The sequence below is a fragment of the Blennius ocellaris genome (assembly GCF_963422515.1).
Source record: "Blennius ocellaris genome assembly, chromosome: 6".
NCBI lineage: Eukaryota > Metazoa > Chordata > Actinopteri > Blenniiformes > Blenniidae > Blennius > Blennius ocellaris.
Genome location: NC_137655.1, coordinates 12,455,611 through 12,476,716, shown reverse-complemented (window position 1 = coordinate 12,476,716; position 21,106 = coordinate 12,455,611). Strand labels below are relative to the sequence as shown.

General features: G+C 41.0%; 1 protein-coding gene across 1 annotated transcript; it reads right to left on the bottom strand.

Annotated features, from left to right (window-relative positions):
• Positions 1 to 644: 644 nt before the first annotated feature.
• Positions 645 to 20,872, bottom strand: ptprna (protein tyrosine phosphatase receptor type Na; the record flags this gene model as incomplete). The annotated part of the gene is made up of 24 exons (XM_080498169.1): positions 645 to 782; positions 892 to 965; positions 1,359 to 1,423; positions 1,555 to 1,608; positions 2,836 to 3,002; positions 3,390 to 3,509; positions 3,707 to 3,784; positions 4,017 to 4,090; positions 5,629 to 5,776; positions 5,871 to 6,137; positions 6,279 to 6,488; positions 9,087 to 9,151; positions 9,350 to 9,429; positions 9,523 to 9,609; positions 9,701 to 9,972; positions 10,069 to 10,103; positions 10,220 to 10,345; positions 10,443 to 10,595; positions 10,735 to 10,900; positions 11,132 to 11,279; positions 11,411 to 11,528; positions 11,826 to 11,936; positions 17,615 to 17,665; positions 20,797 to 20,872. 24 exons carry the CDS (start codon positions 20,870 to 20,872, stop codon positions 711 to 713), a joined length of 2,817 nt encoding a protein of 938 aa, XP_080354295.1. The 3' UTR covers positions 645 to 710.
• Positions 20,873 to 21,106: the final 234 nt, after the last annotated feature.

Sequence of the window (21,106 nt, the reverse complement as noted above, 5' to 3'; positions counted from 1 at the left end):
ATTTCATCCAGAAAAGGAAAAATTGAATGACATGGCAGTAAGTTGTAACAAAAATTTAAGGGTTAAAATGAGTGTGAAAATAAGGAATATTATTGAATTTGCAAAATGTTTGAGGAAAAAGTCGGGCCAAGCTCATAATTGTGTTAAATCATGTTTTCCATTTCATAAAGTCACCGATATTTTAATAGTAGCAGACACACATGGACCTGTACTCCTTTTTGGGAGGATTTCAATTTCCAAAAGTTTTATTTCATTTTACCATTGCACCACTTTTCCTATTTTGAGAAGAGTTCCTGGTCTCAATTTAAATTTTTAGTATTTTCTGTCCATCATTTTTGGCTTTCAACATTTCATATAAATATGTAATTTTATGTATTTGCATACATTTAAAATGTGTTTTTTTTTTTTTACATTTTACTACATCATTGAGATGTAACCTGTCCTCTCTGACTGTATGACCACATAATAAAAATCTGCTGCCATTGTTTTAAATAAAATCCAAAAGTAAAAAAAACCAACACAATTCCAGGTGATGGATTAATGGAAAAATACTGAAAACAATTGCAGTAAGAGCGCCAGTGGTGGCAGAGCAATGTTTTATTTACAGTAACGGACGTACATGGCCGGGTCACATGAATGCATCCTTTGGGGCGAAGGCTTTTTTTTTCTTCTTTTCCTGTCTGTGTATCTGCATGCCATTGTTGTGCGTCTCACTGTGGCAGCGCTTTCAAGATGGCGTTCACTTCCTCAGCTACTGCTGTCAGAGCGAACTCAAACTGGTCCTGATCAGGAAGAGAAGGGACGAGAGAGGACAGAGAGAGACATATTTGAGTTAGCTGGGGGTCCGCCAGGGATCTGATGAGTTACTGCACAGAGACAAAGTATTTGTACCTTGGTGCAAACCAGTCCAAGTCTCTGGTCTCTGATGTGCTCTAGTGCAGCTGCAATATCAATCTCCTTCACTCCTGATTACAAGAACAACAAGAATATCAACATTATGACCAGTTGGTGAGACTTGGTCACACAACTGTTTTAGGAATTTATCCATTACTTATTTTTTTTCTAAAAAGAGTTGTTGTTGTTGTCACTGGTTATAATCTATTCTAAATTTGAGAATACTAATGTATTGAATATCATCTGTGGAAAATACTACAATTGACCAGGGTCTCCTGTAACATATACATTTATTCCAGATCATATTTAACCATACTGACCTCTGCTGGGCATTTCAGGTAATACAATTACCTGAATTATTCAATCCCATTTTCATCTTTATTAGATTATCTGGACTGATTTTAAAAATGTTTAGCAACTCAGCTGCAGCCTGTCTGTGATCTCTATGTGTGCACATGACTCACCCTTGGCCATGCGGTTCAGCACCATGTCAATGAGAATATACGTCCCAGTCCTGCCTGTACCGTCACTGTGGCAGACAAGAGGTAGACACAAAGACAGTCAAAGTGTGGCACCATCTATCTGAAAGTATGTTAATCACTACAACACACTCCAACAGAAACATCGGTATTGTGACCCGTCCAAGAGATTGTTTTTTACCTGCAGTGAACGATGATCGGGCAGGATCGACCTCTGTAACATTTATTCACCTTTCTGAAAAACAGGGACGAAGGGACAGCAGAGAAAGAAAGGAGAGCAAAGGAGGGTGTTTTGTGTGGTTATATAGTGGTTCTTATAAACTATGAAGCAGCAGCTGACTTTCCTCCCAAATTTAACCATTTAAAACTTCAAAGAAACGTACAAGTAATCAGCTGTAAAAGAAAATTATACAAGATTAACAGTCTTTTTTTTCTCTTTTTTCTAGCTTGTAACAGGTGATGAAATTGGAAGAATGACTCATGACAATGTGTTTTTAAGAAACAAAGGTGGGATTAGGTGAGCATGTTTGATCAGAGAAAATTAAAACCCTAAACTGCGTGAGGGTCATGATGAGGAGGGCAGTTGGATGAAGACGCAGAAGAGGACAGGTGGAGGAGAAGCCACAGATTCACTGTCCCTCTTACAGCAGCTAGTCACACCTGCCAATGCTCATTTTTGTGACTATGCAACTGGAGCCAGAGTACTAGCTGCAAACCACAAAAATGACACTGGGAGATGTTAAAATACAAACCTATCAGCCTGCACGCTGGGAGAGCGCAAGACAGAGACCGAGAGCATGGTGGACATGGCATGAAATGGCTGGAAGGTTAACCCAGGGAGGTTGACGGTACAGTGTGTATATTTAGTTTTGTGTTCATGTGTTTGTTGCTGATGTTAAAAAGCCATCCCCAGACTGTCTGTTCCTGTAAACCCAGCATGTAGTCTGTCCTGAGTCCAAATGATGAAAAAAACCAAAAAAAACCAAACCAGAAGAGAGGCTAGAGTTCTCTGTGATGACGAACTCATCAACAAACTGCCAAACATTTGACAGGAATGAAAAACAGTTGGACAGAAGGCAAAGTGGGTACTACACTGATTCATTATTATCACCCAGTGTACAAAAGTTTAATTACAATTACATGTTACATCTTTAACCCTTTCTCATGGATGATTTTCAGATTTCTTCCAAAACCAACATATACATGGTGACAATGCCACAGAATCCAAGATCCAAGTGCTAAACATATGCAAAGGCTGTCTTTTACTCTTTTTGGTCCTTTAAAAAAAAATAAAAATATGAGTCTTGTATTTTTTTTAAACTATTATTTATGAATGTCTTTGCCTTATAAAGAGTTAATCCACTTGTGTATTATGAGATATTTTGAGTATTTGAAGTAGCAGAATCGTAAGCTGTCTGCTACAGTCAAAAGCCACTTGTGTGTGACTGTCTGGTGTCCTTACCTGCGGAAGTCTAGCAGCGGCCGTGTGGAGGTGGGGATGCCATCAGCTGGCCAACTAAGCAGGTGAAACTGTGTCACAGTTCTCGTCTCCTGCGTCTGGACGTTTTTCAGGTAGAAGCTGCGCACCAAGAAGTCCTTACACCAGATGTGCTCAGAGACAAGGTTCACCTGTGTGTGTGTGTGTGTGTGTGTGTGTGTGTGTGTGTGTGTGTGTGTGTGTGTGTGTGTGTGTGTGTGTGTGTGTGTGTGTGTGTGTGTGTGTGTGTGTGTGTGTGTGTGTGTGTGTGTGTGTGTGTGTGTGTGTGTGAGAGAGAGAGAGATCAAAAAGGGAAAAGCATACGTTTTTCTTTTATTTGTGTGAACATAAATTGAGAATAAATTCCAGTGATATTCAAGAAGAAAAAAAACACATGAAAACAAGCCAACAGATGTTATTGTTTACAGAAGAGCCCCCCCCCCCACCACCACCACTACTGGCCTGCTGCAGGAAAGCATTGCTCGGGATGTTTGTTCTGTGGCAAAGTAAAGCTTTGGGAATCATAACAGGAAATTAACCTCGTAGATGTGGTAGAGTGACGAGCCCTCGTCGGGCCAGTATCGCTCACACTGCTTCTCTCCGTCCTCCACCAAAGCCGACATCATCACGATCACTGTGCAGCCGTTCTCCCACACCATCTGAAAAGAGGCACAGAGACGTGTAAGGACGCTTTGATTCCAGATGAACTCAATTCTGTATTTTGCTCAGAAACTACAGAGTAAACACAAACAGTGGTCTACATTGACTGACATACATCTATCACTTCACAAACTACTTTTAGTTAATTGTGATGAGAAAATGCTGGGGAAAAAAACAGAGGGGAGACGATACAGACCTGCCAGAAATCTGTGACAGTGTGGGGCAGGGGTCCCTGTGTGGCAATATAAGCTGGCTGGCGAGGGTCATGATCAAACTATTGGAATTGAAACAAAAGGTATTTATTGAGAACATTACCATATTAGTCAATGCAGACAAATTGGACTTCTGTGTTTCCAGAGTTACATACTTGACTTAAACCGTCCACTTAAGTGAAATCAATATTTGAAAACAACCTTTTCTCCTTAAATTGCTATATTAGATAAATCATAAAGCAGTGAGATTTGTAATTATTCTGATATGGTTGCGATTGCCTGGTGAGTTCTTACAATGATGCTGGCATTGATGTAATCATGCTTGTTGGGGTTTACTTCAGTCTTCAGCTTTACCCGGGAGTGATCATCTGCAAAAGAAAGCAGGTGTTGATTTTTTTTACTTGATGACATAACGAATGGATAATACTAATACTATGATTGACTGCTTGAGGCAGGGGTGCAAAATAACATGGAAACCACACTATGAGGATGAATTTGTGGAAACAGAGAAGCAGCAGGTTTGTCTGAGAAGAAACACTGTGGCAAGTAGGATTTCAGATTTTACTCTTTTTCCAGAGGAATTTGTTTATCATAAGAATTGAAAAAATTGGATTAAACATGAACATTTCCATGATATATTTTACTTTCCCACGGTGGAGCGAAAGAAAAACTTTGCAGTTGCCATCCCATTAAACTCTCTGGCAGAGGCCAAAGATGGTTTGAATCCTACTTCATTGACAGAGATGAATATATGTTCCATCTGAAATTCAAACTGTGAATCTCATTCAGTAACCTGTGTAGTTCCTCAAGGGTCACTGCTGGGTCCCACCTGGTTCAACCTTGATACGCTGACCCTTGAACACATCACTGGACAACACTAAAGTTCTTACAATTTTTATGCTGACGAAACAGCTGTAGATTTAACTGACTCTACTCCCTCTAATTGCTTGTGCATCACCAATTAATCCACAACACACATGAATGGTGACAACTTCCTTCAAAAACTGAAGCTATCCTCATTGGCACCACACACCATATCAGCTCATTTTCCATCACAAGCATCACTTTCTCTGCCCGGGCCATTCCACTCTCAACTATAGTCAACAACCTTGGTAATACATGCAGCCACACTAAAACAAGAATGTACATTTCAGACACCTTTGCGAAATCTCCTTTCATCTCAGAAACATGGCTAACCCCTGTCTCACATTTGATTTGCGTAACAACCGGTCCTTGCCTTTGTTTCCTTCAAAATGGTTTATTGTAATCCACTACTCACTGCGATCCCTAAAAATGTGCAATACATTCAGAACAGTGCAGCCATCCTGGTGAAAGTGCACAAATATGAACACATCGTTTCCATTCTTTACACACTTCACTTGCTCATTGTCATCTCAGCAACATTTTATTGCAAGGTTAACTTTCTCATCAGTGTTTTCACGGAAATGCCCCCACCTACCCAAGAATCTGTTCAACTAATGCACAAGTACTCACATAGTACGATCCAAAACCATTTCTACCCTCCACCAAGGGGCTTTCTACACTGCTGCTCCACAACCTGATCACCTGAGAGCACCAAAACTTGTGAAGAACTAAAAGAAATTATTTTTAAATCACTCTTTCACTAAGGTTAATGATTCTTAAGAGTATACAGCTTGCTATATTCTAATATTAGATCATATTCAAACCGTGTATTCATTTGTTCTTGCTATATCATTTTTTTCTACATGGCACTTAAAGATGTTTGATTATTTGTTTGACATGATTGGGAACAAAGTATACTGTATGTGGCCCAATATTCGTTTAACACCTCTGACTTAAAGACAGTTAAGTACAACAAAAATGTTGCTTTATGTGAAAGCCTACAAAAAAAACAAAAAACCTGAAGTAACATGGATGAACTAACAGGGGAGAGATCCAACGTGTCTGTTTTTGTCCATGTGGTTTGGGAGTTGAGCCACAGCTACTGAACTGGGTTCAGCCTGATAGGAGCACAGTGCCTCCCACTCCTTCTGTAGGCGGTCCTTATTACGCAGGTGATCCTCCATGTACGTCTGAGGTAGAGAAAACACCAACACATGGAAATAAATGCCACAGAAATGAAATTGACTGTGAAATAGTAATGGCAGTGACGACATTTGAACTCACCAGAATCATGTGACCGGTGGAGATATCCATGTTGGATTGAGCTGGCTCCTCACTCCAGGAGGGGGTGGAGCTGTGGGTGGAGGATGGGCTGTGTTGGGGGCCATCGCTGAACTGAGAAGAAACGCTGCTGACGCGGGAGGTGTCTGTACCCCTTCGGCCACCAGCACCCGTGCCTATGGCGGACCCCGCCATGCCGCTGCTAGCCCCTCCCACACATTCCTGGCGGCACAAGGAGGATTTAGATGCCATGTGCTGCCGACATAGCTCCTGAATGGAAAGAAAATGGTCATAACACACATGGCAATCTATGCATTTACTGCTTTTGGGCCACATGTTGTGATGATTCTAATACTTTTCCAATTCAATATGAATCCCAAAATAGGCAAAAGTGTCTTTTTGTAGCCTTACCTGGTAGTCAAAGTGTGTCTCGGTTCCTCCCTCTGGCCCAAGCCCAAGCTTGCTATTGGCTACTTGGTGGGCATAGTGCTTGAGACAGGCTACGGCCATGGCCAATACCAGCACACCTCCTACGACTGCCATGGAAACAAGGGTGATGACAGTCCAACTGGAGCCCTGGGAAACCCTGGTTACCCGAGGGAGACCCCTCGCATCAGTCCTCTAGAAAAGAAAAAAAAGAGACAGAATAAGAGTAGTGAGCCCATTTCCATTTCTCGACAAGCACATCAGTCAAAGGGGTAAAGCTACTCCAGGGAAACAACCCCCACTACTGTAACTCAAAGGTCATTTCATTTTCAAAGCACATGTGTCTCTCTGTATCAGCAATGAAGTTAACTTTAAACGACAGTCGTCTGAAAGGTCAAGGCAGTACACCTCCAAAGCACACAAATAAGACACTTGAGCCTCTCTGGAGATCAGCGGATCAACTGAATCACATGAGACACAATACATCAATATTGTAAAATAAAGTAAATCTTCCCCAGAGGAGACATTGAACTGGTTCATCATCTTATTCTGTACACATCTATCATCGTGCCACCCACTCCCGCTACAGTGGAGTGTAAACACATAAATATATATCACACATGCACTCATTCACACTTGACACATTTAGAATCACAAATCAACCCAATTAACCCTGTTTTGTCTGTTCAAGGAAGCTGAAGTGACAACAGAGAGTCAGCTCTGAAAAAAAACATTGTAAGATGTCATTGTTAACCGTTGCCTTGAACACTATAACTTGAATAATATGCTATTTCTAATCAAATGGCAAAATATCACTGGTATGGCAGTGATGTAATAAGTAAGACAATGTCTACATCACAAATATTAGCAGCTATATCATATCAATATATTACAGTATCACCAAAACTCCAATGTTGTAAATAAGGATAGACATCAAATTGACATATTGACAATATTACTTCTGCATAATATGCTCAAAATGTATCATTATCACAGAATCAACATGCCCAATATACTTCTTACAAAAGACTGAACTGCGATGGATTGTTTCCATGCATTATGCATTCATGCACATTCGAAATGACAGAATATTAAACATGAGAGGAAAGTGAAAACTAATTTAAAGAAAATGATGATTCACTGACATACAAGCATCATTGTTTTTTGAAAGAGGAAATCTCAAAACAAAAAAGACTTTAACATCATAAACTGAAGTGCTTGTATTCATCCTACATCATTCAGTTATACTCAACAATACTGCATATCACAGGATGTGGTTCGACTCTCGTCAGTATCATTCAAACCACCCTTCTATCTGATCACACCTTTAATATTATCCATCAATTCAATCAGTTTATGTCTATGCCATCACATCCAATCGAAGTAGGCAGCTTCTCATTAATCTATCGTGGTAGCTGTAGCGATGATTCAGAGTCAGGCTGCTTCATGTGAACCGTGAATATTGATGTTAATGACACTTGTGACTGTTGCCATAGCACCTGGATCTTGGAGCCACAGCAGGGGGGATGGTGGCTGAGATAAAAAAAAAAAACCCATGGCAACAAGTGAAATGTGGTGTCACCCTGCCTTCTCGCTCCGTCCATGGGGATTTATACACATAGTCACACAACGACTCACTGCATAGTGTGTTGAAGAAACGCAAGCAAAATCAATCCAAGTCTTTGTTTTTCTGTTTCTGTACATTGGAATAAGGAATGTGTGAACAGCCAATTCATAAAAATGAATCAAATGTAAACGTGACCTCAATATATTTCAAATCTACAGTCCACATTAATTATATACAACTAATTCTATGTTCCAATTCTAGGTTTTCTTCATAACCTGTATGGCGTTGTATGGGTGAGTGGTTTGCTGATGTCAACGCTGTGAACAGAATGTTCACAACATTAACATCAGCAAACCGCCCAGTAGTTGCGGTGGGATTATGGTATGGCCAACGAACACAGGTGCATTTTACTGTGATACTGTAACAAGATCCTGAGGCCCATTGTTGTGCCATTTGTCTACGACCATCACTTCATGTTGCAGCATGATAATGCACAGCCACATGTTGCAAGGATTTGTACACAGTTCCTGGAAGCTGAAAACATACAACAGTATGTTCGGGTTGCTGCCCATACCATGCAACCTGGCAAAGCCATTGAATCGGAGTGGAACAACATGCCACAGGAAACGATCTGATCAACAACCTGATCAACTCTATGCCAAAGAGATGTCATACACTGCGTGAAGCAAAAGATGGCCACACCAGATACGGACTGGATTTCTGACTCCCTGGTACCCCCCCCCCCCCCCCCCCCCCCCCCCCCCCCCCCCCCCCCCGCCCCATTACAGTACAACTGCACATTTCAGAGTGGCCTTTTATTGTGGACACCCTGTGGCACACCTGGGCAATAATCTTACTGTTTAATCAGCATCTTGATCTGCCACACCTCTGAGGTGGATGGATTATCCCGACAAAGGAGAAGCGCTCACAAACACACATTTAGACAGATTTGTGAACAATATTTCAAAGGAATGGGTCATTGTGTACAAAGAAAATTAAGAAACGACGACAAGCAAAGTCATACGTCCAAACAAAATAATGCTGCAAGGCGGTGCTGGTTGTGTTGGGATTTTGCACAATCTAATAATCTCTCAACCCATCATGATTAGATTACAGCGAAAATGGGAACGAATAAAGAGGACTGATTATATCCTCTGTTGCCTTGACAACTGCTCCATATGTTGCTGACAGAATGAGCCGTGTGGTCGTGTGTGTGCATCAAGTACCTCTCCCACACCGGTCTGGACAATCTTCACTCCTGTCTCAGTCTCCAGGAAGTTCTTTTCTGACACTGTTGGTGTGAAAACAAATCCAACAACAAATAGGAAAATTGTATTTGAAAAAGAAAGAAAGTGAGAAATAGTGTGTGGGTGTGTGTGTGTGTGTGTGTGTGTGTGTGTGTGTGTGTGTGTGTGTGTGTGTGTGTGTGTGTGTGTGTGTGTGTGTGTGTGTGTGTGTGTGTGTGTGTGTGTGTGTGTGTGTGTCTCACCAGCTTTTGCAGCTACCTCTGCGGCCGTCATGTTGTGTTCATTCTGGCGGACACGGAAAGTCAACGCAGACCCGACGACACTGGCAACAGGCACACACCGGAAACACACACGTTAGTTATGTAGTGAAATGAACCAGCAGAATATAAGCGCCGACACACACGTGCAGACTCACCTGAGGTTGATGAAACTGCTCGTTGTTAAGTGTATTTTATTTGCCAATAGCTCCAAAAGCTTGACGCCATCGTAGAGACTCAAAGGACTGCATGACATAAAAATTTGTGTAAAATCATGAAAACATTGAATGAGGATGGATGAAACAGAAGAATTAAAACATGTTTAAGAGTGCTGACCTCTTGGTGACAATGTATCCGTACTCCTCTTTGGCTCCTGTACCCTCCACGAGCGGCATTCCTTGCCCATTGAAACCTTGACCAGCAGCGGCGGCGGCAGCAGGAGTGGACGGTGAAGACTGGGTGGCAGGTAGGGGGAGGCTGGCACTCTTAGCAGGAAGATTAGCTGGGAGTGAGGCAGAAGACGGGGCAGGAGGGGCATCAAGAGGACCGGAGGAAAGGGCAGGCTTCTCTAACTTTTTGGGCACGCTTTCACTCTTCAACAGCTGCATCTGAGGGGGTTCAGAGAAAACCCGTCAGCTCAAAATGTCAATGGTTATATGATTTTTTTTTTTTTAAATCACAGCTGACTACAGATTTTGACGTACCTCTTTGAGGGCGATGAGGTCTTTTTCAATAGGATCTATGTTGAGAGATGAATATTACAACAAAATAATTCAGGTTTGCCTATATTTGTTGTTCTTGTCCATTGACGGACAGTTATTATGACATTATTTTCTCAAAATAGGTATAGTCTACCTGTTTTGTCTTGGGTCTGGAATAGCTGCAGTATGAGAGCTAGTTTATAAAGCTGTTCCTGACTGAGCTCCCTGGGGTCGATTCTGTACTTCTGCAGCACTCCTGACACCCTCTGGAGCAAGCCATCTGGCAAAGTTTGCAATATCGTGAACGTTAGCACAACCAATTTTGCAATATCATTGTATTTTTACCGGTAATCTAAAATGCCATTTGCTCTGCTCACCGCTGTTTCCAGTCACTGCACTTAGGTCCTGGGGAACTTTCTTGTTCTGCAGCGGTTGCTGCCTTCCTGCAGTACCAATCCTTTCCTCCAGGGTGTAGTCTTCCACATAGTCCACTGGTATCTCCAGCTCCAGGTCCTCATAATAAGGCAGGCCTGCACATACATCAGGTATGAATAGAATTAATTTGAAAGTTTCGGTCTTCTAGACTGAAATGCTCATCACTATGCTCATTGATTAAGAAAAAATTTGATCCATGAGTGTGACCTTTTCTTTTCACGACATGAATGTTACCTGCGGTACCCATGGAAGCAGATCCTCGGTGGCGATAAGATGGCTGAGGTGATGGGAAGTACAGAGACAGAGCTTCCTCCATCATCTGCCTTTCACGCTCTCGCTGTAAATCACGCTCCAGCTGTAAATCACGCTCTCGCTCTCGCTCTCTCTGTTTGGACATGTACTAGAGATTGATCAGAGGGGAAGTGATATTACTCAGTCTATTATTCATACTGAGCCATAGTTTTCATTGAGAAATATACAGTGTTATATCATGCCATCATGTATCGTGTGTGTGTGTGTGTGTGTGTGTGTGTGTGTGTGTGTGTGTGTGTGTGTGTGTGTGTGTGTGTGTGTGTGTGTGTGTGTGTGTGTGTGTGTGTGTGTGTGTGTGTGTGTGTGTGTGTTCCCAAACCTGTTCGTATTTGTATGGGCCCATAGATTCAGTTTGCATATCCAGCAGTGAGCGAGGATCATGCAGTATCATGTAGTCCATTTGTTTATTAACAGGAGGTGAGGAGGGCGATTTTGAGCTTTGGTGATGAGGAGCGTGCTGTTTGAACCTGGCAAAGAAAAAAGAAAAAAGAGAGAACATATGGTGTTTGACAACAAAATGAATGCGCACGACTATGTCAGTTGTTTCAAGATACTGTTCACATTTCTATGAAAGTCACCATGACCCAAGAGTACTTACTGGGGCGGATGAGAAGAGGAGGATGACGAGTTTGGTTTCAAGGGAAGAGTGGTATGAGGAACTCTCTTCAGCTCCTTTGATAAAATGTACTGGGTTATGTCATCCTGCCACGATAGCCCTGCACACACACACACACACACACACACACACACACACACACACACACACACACACACACACACACACACACACACACACACACACACACACACACACACACAGGAACAGACATCGATGAAAGTCAGACAGGCTGGGAGTCAAAGGGAAATGTGAGACGAGTGCAAGGGGGACAGTGAAATGGGTTTCTAAAGTCATAGCTCTTTAGAAAAGGTGGTTTTCACGTGTTAATATTATCAATGGATTTCTATCACTGTTTTTAAAGTGGCAAACGGCTTTACCTCAAATTTAATCTCACCTTGTAACATGAGCTGCTTGAGGACCTCCTGCATCCTCCTCAGGACAGGAACTGACACCTGGTACTGGACCAGGTCCTGCTTTGAGCTCCGACACTGACCAAACAGCAAATCTGCAAAGAATCATTCAACGGTTAACATAAAAATTGTATAGATTTCCCACCTGGAATTTGTCTGAGCATTTTTTGGATGTTGTTGTATTTTTCAAGTTTCGAGCTGATTGAAGGCAGGCTACACAATTTGTTGAGCCACCTCACCAATTAACTTCAAATGCATGCTTTGACACTGGGAGGAAACTGGAGTACATGGAGAAATCCCCCCACAAAGAGATATTTATTCACCATCACACCCACGGACAGCCTTCAGGAGGAGGAGCACACATGTTCAGGTAGGAACATTGGGATTCATTTTATTTCAATCTTGTGCACCTGGTCACACCATTCATCTGATCCTGTGACATCACTGTCACACCATTGTAACTAGCTGTGCCAGAACTGGGGCATCATTAATGTTATTTTTACCACTAGTGATAGGTGGTTGTCCGAGTGTCTGCTGTGAAAAAAAAATCCAGTTAGAAAATAGCATGAATCTCACCATGACAGCTATTTGAGAATGAAGCAACTAATGAGGCTCCGCTTCTAATAAGGCATACCTTTTGTTTGTTATTTTTAGATGAAACTGGCTACTTTTCTCCGTGTTCAGTGATGCTGTCTTTGAAGGACAGGGTTTGTCATAACAGTGCAGAAACCAGAAGCCCACAGTAGTGAGTCATAGTAGTTTGAAAGGACAGCCCACACACTTGTGCTGCTTGTCACAGTTCCTTTGCCATGGTTCTGCCACTGTCAGAGTGTGTGCGTGTGCGCGTGTACTTTTAAGAGTTCCACACAGAAACTGTCGCTAACCTTAAGGCAGAAACAATGGAAATGCTAAAGGAAGCATTTGCTTGATCCTACTTTTAATAGATATGCTCTCTTTTCATGACTATATGGTTTTTTTTTTGGTTTTTTTTATTAAATACATGAAGCTGTAACACCTATCCAGGGTGTTTTCTGCCCTGGACCTCGCAAATTAAATAGGTCAACTACCATAAAGAGCAAACCAACAAGGTGAGGAAGGCAGAGGGAAACCTCTAATTTTTTTTTTCTTTTTTACCAACACACAGTAAAACATGTGTATAAGTTGTGCTGCTGTGTGATGAGAATGAAAATAACTCAGAGCAGAGCGTGTTTCATCTGGTGCACTGATGAGTCACCACAGACCCTACACCCGCGAAATCTCACACAACCCAATCTGCTTCGGCCACGTTGTGAATCATTATACAGGCCAGATTAAAGAGGATTAAGGTATTTTTATAGCAGCATTTTTTTTTTTTAAACATAAAATAGTACAGCTTATTTTTGAGTGAACAAAACAGGACTCGTGTTCAGAAAAACAAATGTTTTCACAGGTGACATATAAAGTCTGTCTCTCATTTTAGCTTCAGCTTCGTGGTCGAGATGAAGGAGGTCTGAAAAATGGATGATAACATCTCTTTTTTTAAGTCTATTTTTAAAATGTTCATCCTCCCAATGTTTGTTGGGTCTTTTCATATTTAAGTCCTATTAGGATTTTTTTTCAACCTTGTGTGTATTCTCTTAAAAAGATTGTGATAAGCAATAATGTAATATTATTTCTATATAATATAATAATATAATATTATTCAAATATCATAAGAATTATCCTGCGGGGCACTCAACAACAGAACAATTTATGATTTTCAGTTATCCTGATAAAGTACTAAAAACATATTTCTCCAGAAAGACCCTTCAAACTGTGTCAGTAGCATCTGCAAACTGAAGACAAACCTGTGAATTGTATCCGTTTTAAGTGGGATTCCCATTTCTTGTCATACTGTGTGACAAAGTCATCATCTATTTACAGTTTTCAAGATGCTGGTTGCAGCTCTTGACGAGATGTTTGCTGTTTTTGGCCGAGTCATCCACAGATTCTGAGGGGTTGAAGTTAGTTGGACATTAATCACAGCGAGTGTTAATTACTTAGACTGTTTCCTGGATAATCAGCTCACAATGGAAAGCACTTAGTAAAAATTGTATTCTGAGAGGAAGACTTAGTGAACATTAGTCTTGTGATGATGTTACAATTTCACCATGTATAAGTACATACAATACAGTATTGGTAGATTCAGAACTGTGCATCTTTCTTTTCCATTCAGAAATCATGCCCAAGCTGTGAATCATTATAAAAATAGCTGATGCTGGTGAGTTGTGATCCACTGATTATAGTTTTTAATCCTGGAAAAGTGACCGATGACGGAGAGAAGAAGGATAGGAGGATTACCAACAGAACATCAATGGAAGAAATATAGAAAACTGCATGGCTAAATTAGATTAAGCCTATTTTATAAGCTGGGGTTATTTCAGGTTGTTTCCCAGAGGAATCATGTGAATCCAGAAGGAATGAGACACACTGTGTAAAGGCTATGTTATGCTATCATATATCATTGGAGAACCTTGCATTTTCTTGCACTCATGATTTTACCTTATATGTCACATTTTGTGACAATGGATGGATGGATGGTATACCAACTCCGCCCTGTGGGGTACCACAAGCATCTGGTCTGGGTTTAATTCTCCTTTTGCTGTACACATTCCCTCTTGCCCAAGTTATTTTAAATTATAATATTATTTCTTATCACCTTGTTATCTAGCAAGTTTATGCAAAGTATCAATTAAATTACTGATTTATGTTGTATTTTGTTTTATTATATAGCACATTGTAATTATCTGTGAAGTGTTACATAAATAATAATTTACTTAAACATTTTTTCTTGCCAATGTTTGATACCTAAAATTTGCTTTTGAAAATAACCTAATCAGATGTCATATATTAAGTGCATTCTTCAGTGTTTCTTTCTGCCTCTTGTGACATGTCTCTTTGTTTTGTAACTTAATGTTTTCGAAATGTTTGTAAAATTGTTATTTGTTGAAGTATTAAAAGGCCTAACCACAGTCAGGAATTGCAAAATGACTCTGGCCAGAAACCAGTAACATGACATCTGTTTTGTATTGCATGTGAAATTATGTTTAATGCATTTACCCATATCCAATAAAGGTCTTAATTAAAAAGCATATGCTTCATGAAGCTCTGTACGCTTCCCCAGACTCCTGATGAGCCTGATATCTGCTGCACACTGGCAGAGTATTCACCACCCAGTGGGAAAGCTACAAGGTCCATTTGCAACACCTGTGTACACACAACTCAGGTGACACTCTTTGACCTTGTTATAGTTACCACAGAGCTCACACTCAGGGCGGGCTTCACACACTTGCGTTGCTGATGTCTGTAACTTCAACAGAATGGCCACACCGGTAATATAAGCTGTAACATAAAATTTCACAAGGATGGTAAAAAAAAACAACCTAAAACTACGTGTGCCCAAAGTGATCCTCGGGGAACCTGAAAGCACTGTCTGAAACACAATAATGAGTTTCCGGAAAACCTACTGACCTCAGCATCAAAACCTAAACTGAGCAGAGAGATTTTTCACTGCATTCCCTGCTACCATGAAGATGCGGACAGTGACCGCTTGTTCCACGATTCCATTAAGACCCGCGAGGCCTCAGGTTATAGATACAAATTAATAACCGTAAATACATCAAAGGAGGTGCACATCCCATTTAATACAGTACACGACATGACTGTTCTCTCTCCCTGGAAAGCAGACAGCTGGTTCAAAGAAGAGAGATGAAAAAATCCTTTGACCAACAGCAACTTTAATGTCTTCAGTTTTATGGCTAAGAGATAAATAGTTGTGTGGTGTAAGAAGAAGACATCATCAGACATTTCAGACTAATTACTCCTCTAAGGGCAACTGAGGATGCATGATGCCACAACATCAGTGCTCGTCTCCTTCACTAGTAATAGGCTGAACAGGAGTCCTTCAGTAGGAATCTGCATCATTTCTTCCATTCCATTCAAAACTTAAAAAGTCTCCTATGAATAAATGAATAGGTTTTCAAATGTATTCTCTTTTTTTAAAGTCAGCTGGAGGCGGCAGGCTGTACGTTTCCTCTCAACAAAGACAAAAGACAACGTTTCACACTGTTTGGAGTTAGATTAGCAGCTGTTGATCATCACCATAGGCTACAATCATAGAGTAGGTGAAAGGAGTAATAATAATAATAATAATAATAACAATACAGATAAAACAAATTTCACACAGTGAAGAAGTGCATAAACAATTATTTTTAAAAATAGGTATGGAAGAAGTCTCCAGTCTCGATACTAGGGATATATTTTGAGAAACCCTGAGAAACCCCATGTGTTGCATATCATTGGATTTTAAATTGTAATCCTCCTCCATCATATTAGTTTCTAATCACCTTGGGAAAATGTGACCATGCACCCACTCACACCAGCCTGTTGAGATTTGTAACAGACTTTTGAATTTGTAAATGCTTGGCAATGGGGATTATTTGAAATGAGAGGCTTCTTAGCATCTTATGAGAGATCCTCCATAGCTGAGATTGTGACCTCCAGCTGCACATCAATTTCTTCTTCACACAGCATGTAGACACAGAATGTCTTGTTGAGGAGGAATTATGAAATAGCATAGCACTGGAGTTATCTGCTCTTTGGTATGTATGGTTTGTTTACTTCTGGACTAACTCTCATTACCAATAACATTTTTGTTCAATACAATATGGTCACAAATTTGATAAGGGATGTCGTCACTTAATATAAAAAGTAATCTGTATTGCATCTCAGCTGTCGCCTCATCTGAAACTTTCTCAAACTCTCCATCTAAGTTTAACAGTCGCTGCGTATTCTTAAAGAAGGTGTTAGTCACTGCAGGATCTCTACATCCCTGTGGGGACTGTGCTGATGACGCTCTCCTTCCAGAAACTAAAAGAAAATCAGGTCAGTCCTTGTTAGTGTTTCAGGAACGCAGAACGTTTCTTATCTTGAAGAGGCAAAAGTACAGCACAATCAATAAAGTGCGAGACCTTAGCGCAGAAATACATTCAGTTATGGCTGCTCAGTTTCTGTGCTTAGACCCACAGATTTTTCCTTGAACCAGCAACTACGCTCCTCTCTTTAATATTCTGTCCAATGGTTGCGCCTGTGCGTAAGCGCAGTTTCCACGGAGAGGGACGTAAGTGTGTGTCTGTGACTCATCACTGTGTTAGCACAACAACTGTGGGGGTGTCCACCTCACTGTGATGTCAGTGTTGCCATAGAGACTGCGGGTGAGGGCGGGGCTTAGGTAAAGATGAGGGAAAAGGGAGAGAGGGGCATGTGGTGGAGACACAACGGCTCAACTGGCTAAGAGAGGAACATTTGTGTGTGTCTCTCTGTCTCTGTCTCTCGTTCTCTCTCCATGTGGGGGTGGGTGATTGAATTTACCCACTTAATGTTTATACTTCAATCCGCTTACACACTGAACTAATGGGATTCACTAAAACTTGAGCTGATGATGTATTAAGGTTAAGGATAGTTGTGATTGCAGTTAGAATAATTAGCAGTCAATGTAAAGCCCCCTATCCACAACTGTGCATGTCTGATATCCAGCTGAGATCAACAAGGGGCGGAGCCTGTTCAAAAAGTTCCAAGACAAAGTTTAAAATTCATTCTAATGTTATATATTGCTTTGGTTGCCTTGGCCAGGGCACATTTGACGTGTGTGTGTGTGCGTGTGTGTGCGCGCGTGTGTGTGTGTGTGTGTGTGTGTGTGTGTGTGTGTGTGTGTGTGTGTGTGTGTGTGTGTGGTGTGGGTGTGTGTTGCACTCACCATCTGAGCAGAACTGATCCCTCGTGCACAGTTTTCTCTCAAACAGGCAACCTGCAGAAAAAAAGACAAGGAGAGGGCTAACTAGCAGGTACTTGCAGTACTTCACAGTAATCGCCATGACAACTAATGCTTTAACTCACATTTAGAGGCTCCAAATGAGACAAAGTGAGCCTACCCTGATTTACCTATTATAATTAGCCTCAAATGTACTGCACAGCACTACTTAAATCACAAACACTCGCAACCATCATTCTGTAGCATTTGAATGAGTCAAACCCATTAAACACAGTGCTTAACATTTATCGAAGTGGTGCAATGTTTTAGTATGACTGGTTGAAGTGTCTATTTTATCTGCAGGAAATCCATCACATATATTTGGTGAATATAAAACCCAAATGAAGATGACTCATCTTCTTTATAATTGTGATGTGCCGTTGGATGACCACAGTGATCAAACAGGTGCACTTAAAACATTTTATCAGTCCTTTTGCTTCGAAGCCAGTTGTACTCAAAATTCTTTTTACATTGGGTAATAGAATGAGGCCTTGGAGAGTGGGGCAATGTGGGAAGGAGCAGGTGGCAGCTGATAGATAGGAAAGCAGCGCAGAGCTCAGAGTACGCATGGATAACTCTGTCTGGCTGTCCGTCTCCCTCTCTCACGTCAGAGCTCATGTTTCACTCAGCTATTGATTTTAGGAGTCTGTACGTGCGAATAACGACCAGCAACAAAAAAAAATACACAAATGAGCAAATAAAGAAAGGCAACTTGTTGGATTGAAACTGAGCATTAGCCGAAAGCATGACATGTGACCATCTGGTTGGGTGCGAGGACAAATGCAGATGAAGTGTTTTCGTTGTTATTATAAATACAAAATAAAAATAAGGGATCATTTTCTTTACCTTTTGATAAAATGCTGCAGTGACTCACCTCCTACAGAATGACACACTGTACACGTACGTGCATACACGCACACTGTGCAGGCATTCTGTCAAACTTTAAGGCCACGAAACTACCTTTTGATGAGTGAGTTTAAAAAACAACCAAAAAAACCCCCAAAACTTTTGGAGCTCAAAAGACACCTTTCGTGGGACAAGATCAAACAGAAAATCCAGATTATGATTAATGGCCTTCTTTTTAGTTTCATGACATTAACATGGTATAACATGCTCCCAATATGACAAATTGCTTTTAAGTTCACTTGAAAAAAGTGTGCAGAGTTTTGCGTGATGTGCTGTTCACAAGGTTAATCAAAATATCATGTATGTTTAATAAAATAGAGTTCATTGAACAAGAATGCTGAGTGAGTTCATTTCCTGTCATTATACAAATAAAAATGAACTCTTGAAATATGTGTTGTTGTGAGTTCAAATAACAGCAAGTAAAAATAAGAGATGGACTCTCCTGTCGGCTAGATTAAGAGAATGTTTCATTATGTGGCTGCGGTAAGTTTCAGCAAAAAAAGAAAATGCATTCACAAAGTGTCATTATGCAATGACATCTGACTAATCATGTCTTGTATTTCCTTTAACAGGGATGGACTGTCATGGAAATCCTCACCATGTTAAAAAGACATTGTAAGGAAATGCAGTACTTCTCAACCAAACAGAAAAAAAGAGCACCGTCTGGTGCTGCACCACAAACAGCAAGCTGAAATACATCACATCAGGAAATGATGCTTTTTATTTTTTTTCTGGCAGTGAAAAACTCGTCTCCAGTTCAAGATGTGAAAAAAATAAAATAAATCCTCTAACTTCTGCCTGATTGGACACAACAGTGACGTGGATGCCAGATGTGAGAGTAAAAGCACCTACACACACCTTTACGTGTTACGTTACATCACATCACATATTATGATGCCATGATGCCATTTTCTGCGAGGTGACGTTGGCCACAATGAAACACCCCTTATGATAAGACAACAATTTTGATGAACAAATGTGGTTATGTGACATTGTTGTCTTTAATATCGTTTGCTTTATGCGTGCGTGCATGTGTGTGTCTCTGTGTGCATAAGGACGGATGGCTCATAAAATGGACAGATGGATAGAGTATTAGAGAACAGAGACAGAAGCAGAAAGGTGTTGATGGACAATGGAAGATGATGGTGGTTTCTCTCCATGGTGCTGAAATCACACTCGCTCACAGCCTGTTGCTTTCTTTGTTCTTTCTTGCTACGGGGTCTCATGACTATTTGTAGAGAACTCAGTAATGTTTTTGCTCTTCTTTCTGATGTTTGAGATACTAGTGAATTATCTATCTATCTATCTATCTATCTATCTATCTATCTATCTATCTATCTATCTATCTATCTATCTATCTATCTATCTATCTATCTATCTATCTATCTAAAATGCTTATATCATTATTATTATTATGCATGTAAATACAAATCACTCCACTTGTTGCATCAGATTAAGATGCAGAGCAAGACAAAGCAGGTTAGAAAAAAACGAGAGAAAAACAAGCATCATGCAGTCCATTACCATATACCTGAAACTACTACTTCTACTACTGCTACTACTACCACTGCTGCTGTGGTCAATAATATTTATAACACAGCTGCCAGTTGGATGAAATAAAAAGTGACATATTTGATTCATTCCCCATTGATTTTGTTTGTTTTTAATGTGGCAAATGTGTTTTGTCATCAAAAATTATGTTTACCTGCAGGATGTCTTGGTGTTGTGTTATTATGATTGTGAGGAATTAATGTGTACAAGTGTATAAATAGTGGGCGTTTTTGCTCATTCAGGATTGTTTTGTCCCGCTCTCTTCCCAGAGTAGATAAAAAGAAGAAGAACGAAACAGAAGCCTGCACTCTAAGACGAGAGTGACCTTTTATTTTATGAACAGAAGCAGAAATGAAACACTTCTTCTGCTCCTTCTCCATCCAGCTCTGGTAAATCATATTAAGCTGTCATCATCTATATTTACCCACAGAGTCGGAACAGTGAGTACACTCCTGGAGAATGACGGAGAATGACTCAAATACGCATTTGTGAGGACCGCAACAGGAGGCAAACTGGCTATCGAGAGGCAAGTGAGGATGCAAATTTGAGAGCGTTATTTGTGATCTTCACAGTGTCCGTCGTCGTCGTCGTCATCATCATCATCATCATCATCATCCTCATCATCACCACCATCGCCAACATCAGTGGCAGCAGCTGCAGCAGCATCTTACCGTATTTGTCCGAGACTCCCGGTTGGCAGAGCACGGTCAGGAGGAGCAGAGCTCGCCATGGTTTAAGGTGTTGCATGATCCTCTGAACCCTGACAGCGGCAGCAGAGGAAGAGGAAGAGGAGGCGATATAGAAAGAGAGTCTCTTTTAGATCCCCATCCTGTGCAGACGAGGTGCAGCGTCTCCAGCCCACTCTGAACCCCACGGGCCCATGTGACGGAGCGAGGGGGGGGAATGCATTAGATTTATAAATGGAGGGGGAGGAGGAGGAGGGGTGTATTTCCTCCGAGTGACCAGGGTGGGGGGCAGAGA